This window comes from Pterocles gutturalis, unplaced genomic scaffold, assembly GCF_000699245.1.
Source record: "Pterocles gutturalis isolate BGI_N339 unplaced genomic scaffold, ASM69924v1 scaffold36000, whole genome shotgun sequence".
NCBI classification, from domain to species: domain Eukaryota; kingdom Metazoa; phylum Chordata; class Aves; order Pterocliformes; family Pteroclidae; genus Pterocles; species Pterocles gutturalis.
This window is the reverse complement of record NW_010139426.1, coordinates 1,608-13,416: the sequence shown is the minus strand read 5'-3', so window position 1 is coordinate 13,416 and position 11,809 is coordinate 1,608. Positions and strand designations below refer to the sequence as shown.

Sequence of the window (11,809 nt, the reverse complement as noted above, 5' to 3'; positions counted from 1 at the left end):
CAACCTGGGCTAGTGGGAGGTGTGCCTGCCCATGGCTGGGGGGGGCACTGGGTGGGCTTTGAGGTCCCTTCCAACCCAAACCCTTCTGTGATACATATATATATACACCTACACTTAAAAACTTGGGAAGATCTGTATGTGCTTTTTCCCTGTGTTTAGAGATGTTGTCAAAGTTATTTAAAGTTAACTTTCTCAATAATAGGGTTCAATAGTAAACTAGATATTGGGACTGAGAATTGTTTGGTTTATAGTTTTAAAAATTAAAGGGGGTTTTGTTCTCTTAAAAAGTCTGATTGAATAAAGTAGTCTGCTGACTGGGTTCTTCAGCTCTGTTTCTTTGACAGCTTCTTCAATGATTGTAATAATATTACATATCAGTGTAGCTTGGGGTAGTTGGATTTTTTTAAAGAAAAGTCCTCTTTACTACTATTAACCATGTTGTAAGGCATACAAAAATTTCCTTTTCCTTTATTTATTGTTCATATTAGTCTTTCCTACACTATTTCAATCCATACTTTAGTTTAAACACTTGCTTTTGACGGACCAAAAAAAAAGTCACAGATCAATTAAGCAAATAATTGCTAATACAATTAAAGTTGTGAAGTAAGGAACCTTAATTCCATTATTCTCCTGTTGCTTTGCATTTGGACTTGCAGGAAGGCTGGTTTTTCACTTCCATTTAGCTGCTGCTTTGTAATAACAGCGTTGCTTAGAATATATTTAGTGCTGCTCCTTTCTAACGGGGCCACTGTTGTCAAGAGCCAGTCTGGTGTTTCAGCAGTCCCTGCTTCTGGGCTCATTTTCCATGACTGTCAGCTCTCCAGTGGCTTTATTTTCTTGTATGTTTTTTGAACAAATCATATTTCCTGTGAACTATATATTCTTTGGAATCATTTAAGTAATTTATTAATTAAATTATTTTGGTAAATTGACTAGACTTTATATGTGATGGGCTAGAGCCACTTTATTTTAACACTGAGTGTAATTAAACAGTATTTTGGAAACAGATTTTTCAAATTCGTTTGTTCTACTTGATGTTTAGTTTAAATTATATGGTGCAGGTAAAAGATGAATTTACAAAACCACAAACTGTGCTTTCTAAATGTATGTTTGTACGTATATATAGACATGCACTTCCCCCTCTCTAATTTTCCTTTTCTCTCTCTCCCATCCCTGTGGCTTTTCTGACTTTTTTTTTTTTTCCAGTTTACCCTTCTTATCCCTTTGGTTTGCATTTCTAGCTTACCCCAGTCTCATCCTCCCTCCAAAAGCTGCTGTGGCAGCAGGACTGCTTATGTTTGGGCTATTGGAAGAAGCATCAACCATCAGATGGCACGTATGAAATACTCTTCAGGCTGTGTTTCTTGATGCTTACTTGCACTTCACAGAGCTTCAGAAAGTTAGGTTTGCTCACATAATCTTTCTTTTTCTGTTTCAGTGTGGAAATGTATTTTCCCCAGAATGACTCCTGGATAGGCCTGGCACCTCTTAGCATTCCCCGCTATGAATTTGGAATATGCGTCCTGGACCAGAAAATCTATGTTGTAGGAGGGATTGCAACCCACGTGTGTCAAGGCATCAGTTACCGAAAACACGAGAATTCAGTGGAGTGCTGGGACCCCGACACGAACACTTGGACATCTCTGGAAAGGATGTTTGAGAGCCGGAGTACTCTGGGAGTGGTCGTTCTGGCAGGAGAGCTCTATGCCTTGGGGGGCTATGATGGGCAGTCCTATTTACGAACTGTGGAGAAATACATTCCTAAAGTGAAGGAATGGCAGCTAGTGGCCCCAATGAACAAAACAAGAAGCTGTTTTGCTGCAGCTGTCTTGGATGGAATGATATACGCCATTGGGGGGTACGGTCCTGCCCATATGAACAGGTATGTGCTTTTAATGCATGTAGCCTGATGTCATAAGCTAGAAATCAGCAAAACTCACTGTTGAGCTTGTGTTTAGTGACCAATTAAAAATTATGCTAAAATAGATCAGCAATCCACAGTGGGCCTTGTTGATCCTTGTTCTCAGTATTAGTCTGATAATTCAGCTGGGAAATCTTTATTTTAATTTATCTTTACATGTTCCAGCTCAGAGCTGGTTTGTTTGAGGGGTTTTTTTTGTTTGTTTGTTTTTTAAATCCTTAAGAAGGGAAAATGGTAAAGACACAGACATACATGCATGTCCTAGCTCCATACCGTCTTTGTACTATGCGGAACTGTCGGCTTTAGCAATGGCTTAAATAAAAGAAAGTCGGCAGTGGAGTAGAGCAGGCGTAGCAGGAGTTACTGCGGGACCTCCAGAGTGCTCGCTCCACTGCAGCCTCGTTGCAGACCATAAAGAAAGGGAGATAATCAAGCCCTTGCTCTTGTCAGAAGTGGTTCCCAAAAGTCTAATGCTCAGTGTGCACACAGGCCTGGGAAAGGTGAACTCCATAACCTTCTTTCAGGATACATAACACTTGGAGCAACAGGAAATGTCTTTATCAAGCTGGGAGCTCTAAAAGAAAAGCTCTTAACACCATTAAAATCCTGCAGTAGCCATATGGCTTGTACCACAGCTGCTCTCTTCCTCAGTCAAACAGGAATCACCAGCAGCTCCTGTAGAGTTACTGGAATCTGATGGTTCATTATTTGCCTTTTTAAATTTAATTTACTCTTTATTGAGTAATTTTGGTTTTATTAATTATTCAAGAGTGCAAGTAATATGTCATGCTGTATAGTCACTAGACTCATCCAAGCTTTAGCGCTAACAGCAGGCTGACTGCTGGGTAATGAAGCACCTTTTCTCCAGCTCTGTACAGCTGCTGCTTTTTCTCTTCCCCTCTTTTCTGCCTTCTCGTGCTGCTGAAGCTACCCTTTGGACAGGGAACGGCTATGTGCTCTGAGGGTCTTGGTGACTCTCACTGTCTGTACAGCTCCAGTGATTAAAGAATAAATGACCATGATAATTCATTTCCATTTTATCCTGAAGTCCTCTTCTGTTTTTAGTGTTGTGATCAGCAGCTTCTTTACCACTTTTCTTGAGGGATATGCTCTCCACATTTTTCCCCTCTCTCTGTTACTTTCAGGCAAGCCTCAAGGCAGTTTTTGATCTGATGTGTCACCCAAAGAGAGACACTTCAGATATGCATTGTGTTCAGTTTTTCATGAGTTGCTTTTTTCATGAATAGCAGCAGTCATCCTTGAAAGAGCTTTCGGTTCTGAAGCCATCTTTGAAAAACCTCGCTTTGTTTCAATGTCACCTGAAGATCCAGGATGGTGGCATGAGGACATCAGAGAAGCGGCTGAACTGCAGTTGCTGTGTCAGGATGAAATATGTTAAAACTGCTTTTTTGGGCACCACTGTTGAGAACCTCCAGCTGCTCTGTGTTGCCGAAGCACGCTAGGATGTGATTGATGCTCCTGAGGTGGTAACGCGGGCTTCAGTTTCTTCTGTGCTACCACTGCGTTGTGCAGAGCAACCACACTGCAGGATTTTCCATCAGCTCAAGCGCTTTTCCTTAGCATTGCTCTGTTCCTGTGTGTGGTAGTGTTGACTGGCAGAACTAGATGTACCTCTGACAAATGCAGATTTCTTGTGGAGTGAAATTCAAATGTCACTGAAATCCAAGCCTCACAAGTTGGTTTTGGTTTTTTTTTTTTTGTATTTGCAGCATGGAGCGTTATGATCCCAGTAAAAACTCATGGGAGACAGTTGCTTCGATGGCTGATAAACGAATAAACTTTGGCGTGGGTGTCATGCTGGGCTTCATTTTTGTAGTAGGTGGGCACAACGGCGTGTCTCACTTATCGAGCATTGAGAGATACGATCCTCATCAGAATCAGTGGACTGTGTGTCGGCCCATGAAGGAACCCAGAACAGGTAGGGACGTACAAAACTCTCAGCGGTTAACTTGGGTACCCTTTCAGAAATAAACTGCTGTTTGAGCTGATACAAGCTGTATTAAAGCCACAGTGACCTGTCTGCAGAGCATTGTCCTTTATCTGTGAATTGGACCAAAGATCACTGAATCAGCTTGGTGGAAGGATGGGTATTTATTTCTCTAATCTTAATTACAGCCCAGTTTATTTTTATAAATACTGAGCTGTAACAAAAAATAATATGAGTTAATATTTCTACTTTATCTTCTTTTTTTTTCATTAATTTTGAGTGAAGTTCAGCAATTCTGTTGTTACTGTTGTGTTGTATGTTGAGACTCAGTAGTGCATCCTCTCTTCTGTCTGCCTGACAAGGACTATTGGGACAGAATTGCTTTGTCATAGGAAAGGATGCGAGAAGAGTAAAAAAGGAGTGTGAGACCTGAACAGAGAACGGCTCTTCATTTACACCCGTTTTCTTTAAAGACAGCCCAGAGAAGGAGAGGCTGGGAGAACTTCTCTGTTCAGCCTTCAGCTGGTGGTTGTGGGGGTGCAGCTAGGAGCAAAAATACTACTTGCCTCCAAACTTGGTGATCATGCAACTTTTTTATTTTTTTCTCTCTCTCCTGCAGGAGTTGGTGCAGCTGTAATTGATAACTACCTTTATGTCGTTGGAGGTCACTCGGGGTCATCCTACCTGAACACTGTCCAGAAGTACGATCCCATCTCGGATACCTGGCTGGACTCTGCTGGGATGATGTACTGTCGATGCAATTTTGGTTTGACTGCACTTTGATGAAAAGCAGGACTTTGTGGACCTGATGCAAAGGTGGAGCTGCAAAGGTGGAGCTTAATCTGCTTGAAAATAAACCCTGCTGGTGGAAACTGTAAGCTGCGTTTGCTGAAGTGGCAAAATTGGAGGAATGTGGTGAAGCTGGGCTTGGAATGAGGAAGGATTTATTTTCTTCCCATCGTTGGCCTTTGTTACTTCAGGGACACGGGCAGAAGGAATGGAGAGCTTATCACCAGCTGGGTTTAGGCAGCATTGCTAGTGGCAGGGAATGTTAGAGAGTGCGCGCCTGGGATGTGGTTAGAAAACTCACTGTATATCGAACCCTGTCACTTTCTAGAGCTTTTCTCTCTTCCTCCTGCTACTATGACACATGAAGTTTACTGTGCTTGGGGTGAGAGACGTGGGAATGTGTTGTATGACTGGACAGTTTGCTGATACTTGTCTGGTTGTGTCTTCATATTAAGAAAATGCCAGTGCTCCATAATTTTTTTTATGAACAGTAACTAAAGGGCTGCCTTGTTTCTGGATCTCAAGGTTTGTAAATAATAAATGCCATAGTATGTTGCCTGTACACTCTCCTTTGTTGCCCACTTACTGGTAGGAGGGCTGGGATGGTCATTAGGAACTACTTAAAGAAATTTACAAGGCAAGTTTATTGCCTTTTAGTGAAATTTTTGGATCTGCTGAAGAAAATCACATGTTTACCTTTCCCTTATATTTTCTTTTTGTGGACAAATGAGTGCTAGAGTAAATGACTTCATCTTGCTCGTCTGCTGTGTGTTTCCAATTGTAACGCAGGGAAAAATGACAACAGTCGTGCATCGGGAGATGCCACAGCAGCATTCATAGCATGATATAAAATAAATACTCAAAAATGCATCCGTCCCATTCTTCTCCCAAGCGCACTTGTGTCCATATTCTGTATAACTTCCTTTTTTAAAAGAATGTATGATTGCTTTCTCAGAGCGTTCAGATACAAAAATGGTGCTAAACGTAGGACTTCATGATGAGGCTGTTACTGATTTCAGTGCAGTATGCATAAAGCATGATTGTTTTGGTTGTTATAGTGTTTTTGTTTCTTATTTGCTCGATACATTTGTGCCTATGAAAACTGTCAAGAATAACACGATGTACTGAATGAGCTCTATGGTTGTTACATTATTTTTTCTTTCAGAAGATCTACGTTTACTGTTCCTACAAATACATAAATAGGGGGTGAGTAGTGAGATCCCGTCTCAGGTTCTTTAGACAGTCTTGCCTTGAACACAAGCTGCAATGAATGGAAAGCACGGGGTTGAGTGCGTGTCCTGTGTGACCGAAGGGCTGTTCCTGGGATTAACCAGCATCTCCTGAGATACAGCTTCGTGATAGCCCTAAACTTAGTGAGAATTTGGGCAAGTAAATAGAAAGTGATGCTGTGGGTTTGAACCATTATTTAAAATAGATGACAGAATTCATATGGATTTTAGCTGATTTAGATTGTTTTGATTTGTCTTCTGATTTTAAGTAGGAATCGTGGTTATCTTGAATTTCTGTGTTGATGTCTGTACGTGTGTTGCCAGGCCTGGTACTGAAGAATTTTTCTGCCTCCAGAGTTGTTTTCTCCTTGTTTTAAGATGTTAAATTAACGTTTGTTTCCCCTTGTTTCTCAAGCCCATCTAGTATTATTTTTGAAGGTGCAATAATATTTGAAGTAGTTGCTTTAAAAGCCATTTCTTTGTAAGTATGCGCAGTGGAGGTTTTGGGGTGCACTTCATTTGTCCTAAGCTCCTGCAAAGCTGATTGCAGCCGGGCAAACCGTGCTGTTCGTGTTCTTCCATCCACTAACGTTCAGATTTTAAACAGTCGAGGAGGTGGCGGTTTTTTCCACCATAAAACATTATTCACAGATAACAGGTGTTTGCACAGATTATAAAATCCTGCACGTGTTCTTCAAATTTGGTAGAATTAAGCAGGACTTGAAAAGCAAATAAAATTAGCAATTGAGGCATTGTCAATGCAGTTTCTTTGACCCACTAAGGATTCTAGTTTTATAGCAATAATAGCGTAATTTAATTATTCCGGTGAATCTGCTGATAGGACACAGGTATGTGTGGCTGTATGTCGCGTGTTTGTGTGTGGGGAGGAGAAGGAGCAGGTTTGGGGGCTAAGGGAGCTGTTTCAGGCTGTGGTGCAGATTGCCTGCTCATTCTGTGCTGGGCAATGCACGAGTGGAACGTTTCCATGTGCTGTTTTCCTTTTCAGTCTGTTTCACAGAGATGCCATTGATTATCATATTTTCAAATATACACCAGAGATAAAAATGCATAACAAACTAATATAAAAAAAAAATCCTTAAGACTTAAGAGAAGTTTATGCCTTTTATGGACAGGAAGCTTTCCAGGCAGTTTGATAGGTGCTGAACGTACCCTTTGGAATTTAACTACAGTAGAATTCCATCAATGAAGATGCTCGTATACGAACAGGAAAAATACCCAGTGAAGTAATCTGCTGTCCCCAGGTGAGCTGCCTAGCTAGGAATGGATCAAACAGTGCATCAGCTTAGGGATTGTGCTGCTGAAAGTCATGCCATCTTCCTTTGCTGTTCCGGTGCTGCTTGTCCTGTTCACTGAAGTGCTTGGTTATGGGAAGATCAGACACAACAATCCGTTCAAATCTGCGTTTCGAGACCAATTCTATCATTGTAATGTCTGTCTTGCAGTTTAAAAAATTAAAGACCTTCAAATAAGATGTCATACAACTGCAAATTATCATCCAGTTCTGTTTCTTAATCACTCAAAATTACCTGTAGAGCACTTTAAAATGGGTATGAGTTTATATGTGTACATGCAGTTCCTGAATTTCTGCTTTTTTATTTAAGATATTAATCTGTAAGCTTCTTGCCAGTCTCTCCTGCTAGGAGTGCTTTTCTTTCAGACAGTCTGGTTGGAATTTCTAGAGGGGCGCCTGTGTCCAGTGCGCATTACCCACACGTACCTGTTTCTGGGAGATAGCGTGTTCCTTTTGTGAATTTGCCATCTGTAAGTCCCCATTCACTATGTGAAACAATGCAAAATGTCCAAAATTGCCTTAAATTCTTGGTATTTAACAGAAACGCAAAGAACTGGATGATAATTCCTATTTTTTTGCCTTATGCGCTGTGCTGTATTTTAAACCCAAGGATAACTGTAATTTTTAGCAGGATTTAATAATTGTACAGAGAATACCAAACTGTACTCAGACTTGACCCGAGTGCTTTGTTTGGGAGTATAAAATGATACATGTAGTTTTGTGTGTGTGGAGTGTTTTTATGTGTATGTCTTTTTTTAGCAGCGATGTTCTGGTTTTGTTCTTGTTTACAAAAGTGGCATTTGAGTTCAACGGGAAAATAACTGTAACCTGCATTCTCAGTCTTTCCTGGAGTTCTCAACGTTTTTGCTCTTGTGGTAACGCTCTGTAAGTATTGTTGTAACTAGTTCATTGACTGTGAAACGATTTAGTAAATAAACCTGGGGAAAAGCTTTGGTTTTACACTTTCATTGGAGGGTGGATATGGATACGCTGTAGATTTAGTCTCCTAGCCCAGTTGTGAGTTGTTGTTCAAAAGCAACGATACCCAAACCCTACAAGGGACCAGCTGGAGGTAAGGGGACGTGGAGCAGGAGGACGCTCGCCCTTCTTGGGAGGGCTGAGCTGCTGGAAGACCCTGACCCCGGTAACCATGTTCCCGGGTCTTCACCCCATTAGAAGCGCCCATGGATTTTAGCACGTGGCTTGCTATTCCCCATCTGTCCCTCCAGCCGGAACTCTCCTCTCCCTGGTGGGTTGGTAACCAGCGAAGGAACACGCAAACCCACCGGTTCCTGCGTTCCTTGGCAGAACGCGCTCTGGAAAGCTCCTGTACAAACTGTTCTCTCCTGGTTGACACCCAGCATCACAGAGTGACTCTGCAGGAACACGGTCTGCTCAGGGCTGAGGGGGTTTGCAGCTAAATAATTCTAGTTTACTGTTGGGCATCTCTTCAACACCCGTGTTTCAGGTGGTGGTTTCACTGCGGGTGATGGTTTATGTGTCGTAACAGCAGCCACCCCTCTCTGAAATGGAAATCTAAGGTTTAGCAGTAGTGCAGTGAAATTATTTTTTTGCTGTCTTTAAATACAGGCAGAAATAGCTGATGTTCCTGCATCACTGAGAGTTAGTGTGCTCAACTCCTTCCTGCATAAGACGTGAACTCAGCTCCTGGGTGCTGCCCTGGGAGATGCCATTTCCCACTGGTGCTTGCGGGTACACGACAATGCTGTCCAGAAAACCTGTGTAATGGTGAAATCTGGGCACTCCAGCTGGAAAACACTGCCTGTTATAGACTTGGTCATGCTGAAGCTGGCACAAAAGGCAAATACTCAAGGGATTTTCTTGGGAGAGGCGGGGAGGGGGATTTACTGCATTAATAAAGACTTCCAGGTAACACCCGTCAAGGACTTTTAGCTTTCCCTAAGTTTAGAGGTTGCTGTTACACATCAATGGAGTGGGTACTTCAAATCACCTTTGGCAGATAGACAGGGCAGGGGAGGATTTTTTCTAGTTTATTTTATCATAAAGCTCCCCATTAAAAAAAAAAAAAAAAAGTGTGTCAAAAAAATACAAATGCTTTGGTAGCATTGGGCTTACAGCAGCCCCAGGCAGTGCAGCTTGGGTCCCGAGCACACTGCGTACACAGACCCTGCGCATTCCCTTCCCCTCTGTACCCGGGGCAGAGGGACAGTGGCACAGCGCCGTTAGGACTTGGGCACAGACACTTTTGGCTGTTGTGGTTTTTCCCCAGCCAGCGTAAGGGCTCCTGGATGAAACACAACCCCAGCACCTTGCAGCATTGCAGAAAGATGGAAATCATCATCATCACTTGAGCTGGTAATTAAACTGTAACAATCTGCGAGTGCAGAACAACAATGACAATTGTTTCTAAAAGTCATGCACATAAAAAAATAACCCATTTTGTGAACTTTCATCTTTTTAAAAGAAAATAAAATATATTTTTAAAGTATTTATTTCTTGCTCATAAGCTACCTGCTTTGAAATTAAGGAAAATAAATGTTAAACTTGTAAGTTACAAGTCAAACTTTCTTGGCTGATTAATATTTTCATGCATTATCCAGCTCACAGTTAAGAACACCCATCTCAGAATAGTGCTGTCAACTGAAAATGAAGGCGTTTGTTTCTAATTGTACATAAAGTAAACCAGAAAAAAAATCTAAGAGCTCCAGCATAGACTGAAACTCCTTAAATACAGAGAACAGGAGGGACAAGAACAAATGATTTGAAAGCCATTGGGGTCAGAGGGGAGCTCTGCAGGTGCCTGGCTCTGCCCCCGCCACCCTCCTGCGGCTGCTGTCCCCTTCTTCCCCCAGTTTTTCAAGGCACTTGCTGATCAAATTTCTTTCTTTTACCCAGAAATCGCTTTAATTTACTATTAATGCACTTGCACAAGCTCCAGCACATACAAAATTGGAATTTTAAGACTTGGCATAAGAATGGTTATTGGGCTGTAAAATGGGGCGTATCCTGTCATTTCCAGTGTCTTTCCATCACCTTGAACTTGGTCAGAATTAACCATGGCAATGATGATGATGTCCTAAGGACTCTGCAGAGTCATTTTTAATCGCTAGAGAACTTCCCCGCTGCACAAACTGCAGCCCCCGTGCCTGAATGCTCCCCAGCGTTCCTGTAACTCTGAAACGCCTTTGGCAAGCGAGAAAAAGGTTTGGAAACTGAATCACACAGTCCTCGGGTCGTGTGCGAGCTGGAAACACACGGTCATCTGCCATGGACAGATAAAAGTCATTCCAAACATTTGTGTATCAGCTGGGAAAAAAAAAAAAAAGTATTGGCAAAACAGAAATAATTTCATTATGTAATATACTTGAAAATACGAATACTCCTCTGCCCATGTGGTTGTTGCAACACCTGTGGGCAGAGTACCGAGATGCCATTGTTATTCACAGAGATTGTTTTGGTGAGGAGCTCTCACATGAGCATGTTCTGGTATTTTCTTATTTTATTGCAAATTACCGTTTCCACAACCTTGCTGTGTTCCCACTGTGTTCCCAGCTCCTGCTTGTGACCCGGACAATGCCACCGTCCCTATCCCAACGGCTGTGCAGAGGAGGTGGGCTCTCTATAGAATGAGACATATCCAGTCATTTCCCGTGTCTTTCCATCGCCTTGAGCTTTGCCAGAATTAAAAGAGCCAGTGATGGTGTCCTGAGGACTCTGCACAGGAATTGATGCAGGAGCTCTCGCCACCTCCTCTCCAGGTCTGTGCCGCTCCGGGGTGAAGAACAGGAAAGTGCTTCCGTTTCAATATTTATTTTTTATCAGACTAAGCAGAACAGCATTTAACTAGAAGGGGAATATCCAGAGCCCTTCAGTTCCCCAGGGGCGAGAAGCACCGCTGCTTTGTCCCCTCTCACCGAGGCGCGCGGCAGGCTGGGTCCTGGGGTGGTGCCATCAGAAACTCATGTCCTGTGCGTTTTGAAGTAGAAAAATGAGATTGCTTTCGGTGGTGTTACTTGAGAGTTAGAGTGAAGTGCATGCTTGAGTGCTTTATTTAATTGGAGACAAAATTCAAATACCAACAACTTTAGAGCTGTGAATTTGGGTACGTATTCCACTCCTTGCCCCTCCAGGCTCCGGAGCCGTTGTTCAGCCCGTTAAAAGCGTTGGGATGCAGCAGGTTTGTAATTCCCACGCAGACCTGGATTTGCCTTGCAGAGTGCCTCCCTGCTTGCTGAACAAAGCAGAGCATTGCAACAATCTCATTCTGTGTTATCAATGGGGATAGTTTGTGTATGCAAAACTAAATGCAACAGTCTGCACCTACCAACTGCACTGCTCCTGCTCCAAGCAACCTGGGCTGGTGGGAGGTGTCCCTGCCCGTGGCAGGGGGTGGCACTGGAGGGGCTTGGAGGTCCCTTCCCACCCAAACCATTCTGTGATTCTATGATACAACTGAGTGCGCACACCCACCACCGCCCGCTAATGCAAAAGCCAAGGGAAGAGGCTCCCATGAGAGGGAAACGCAGCCTCAGAGCCTGGAAACAGGGGGCTGCTGCCAGCGGGAACGGGTGGCAAACACAGAGGAGAAACCCACTGGAGCCAAAAGCAATTTTACAGCTCAGGGAAAA

At 42.8% G+C, this 11,809-nt stretch overlaps 1 protein-coding gene across 1 annotated transcript in view; it reads left to right on the top strand.

Annotated features, from left to right (window-relative positions):
* The window catches only part of KLHL28 (kelch-like family member 28), a 6,970-nt gene extending 1,756 nt beyond the window's left edge, over positions 1-5,214 (top strand). The window contains exons 2-4 of the mRNA XM_010083345.1: positions 1,439-1,882; positions 3,652-3,860; positions 4,489-5,214. Of these exons, the coding sequence (XP_010081647.1) occupies positions 1,439-1,882; positions 3,652-3,860; positions 4,489-4,652 (817 nt within the window). The 3' untranslated portion in view covers positions 4,653-5,214. The remainder of the gene's footprint in view (positions 1-1,438; positions 1,883-3,651; positions 3,861-4,488) is intronic.
* The last annotated feature ends 6,595 nt before the right edge of the window (positions 5,215-11,809 follow it).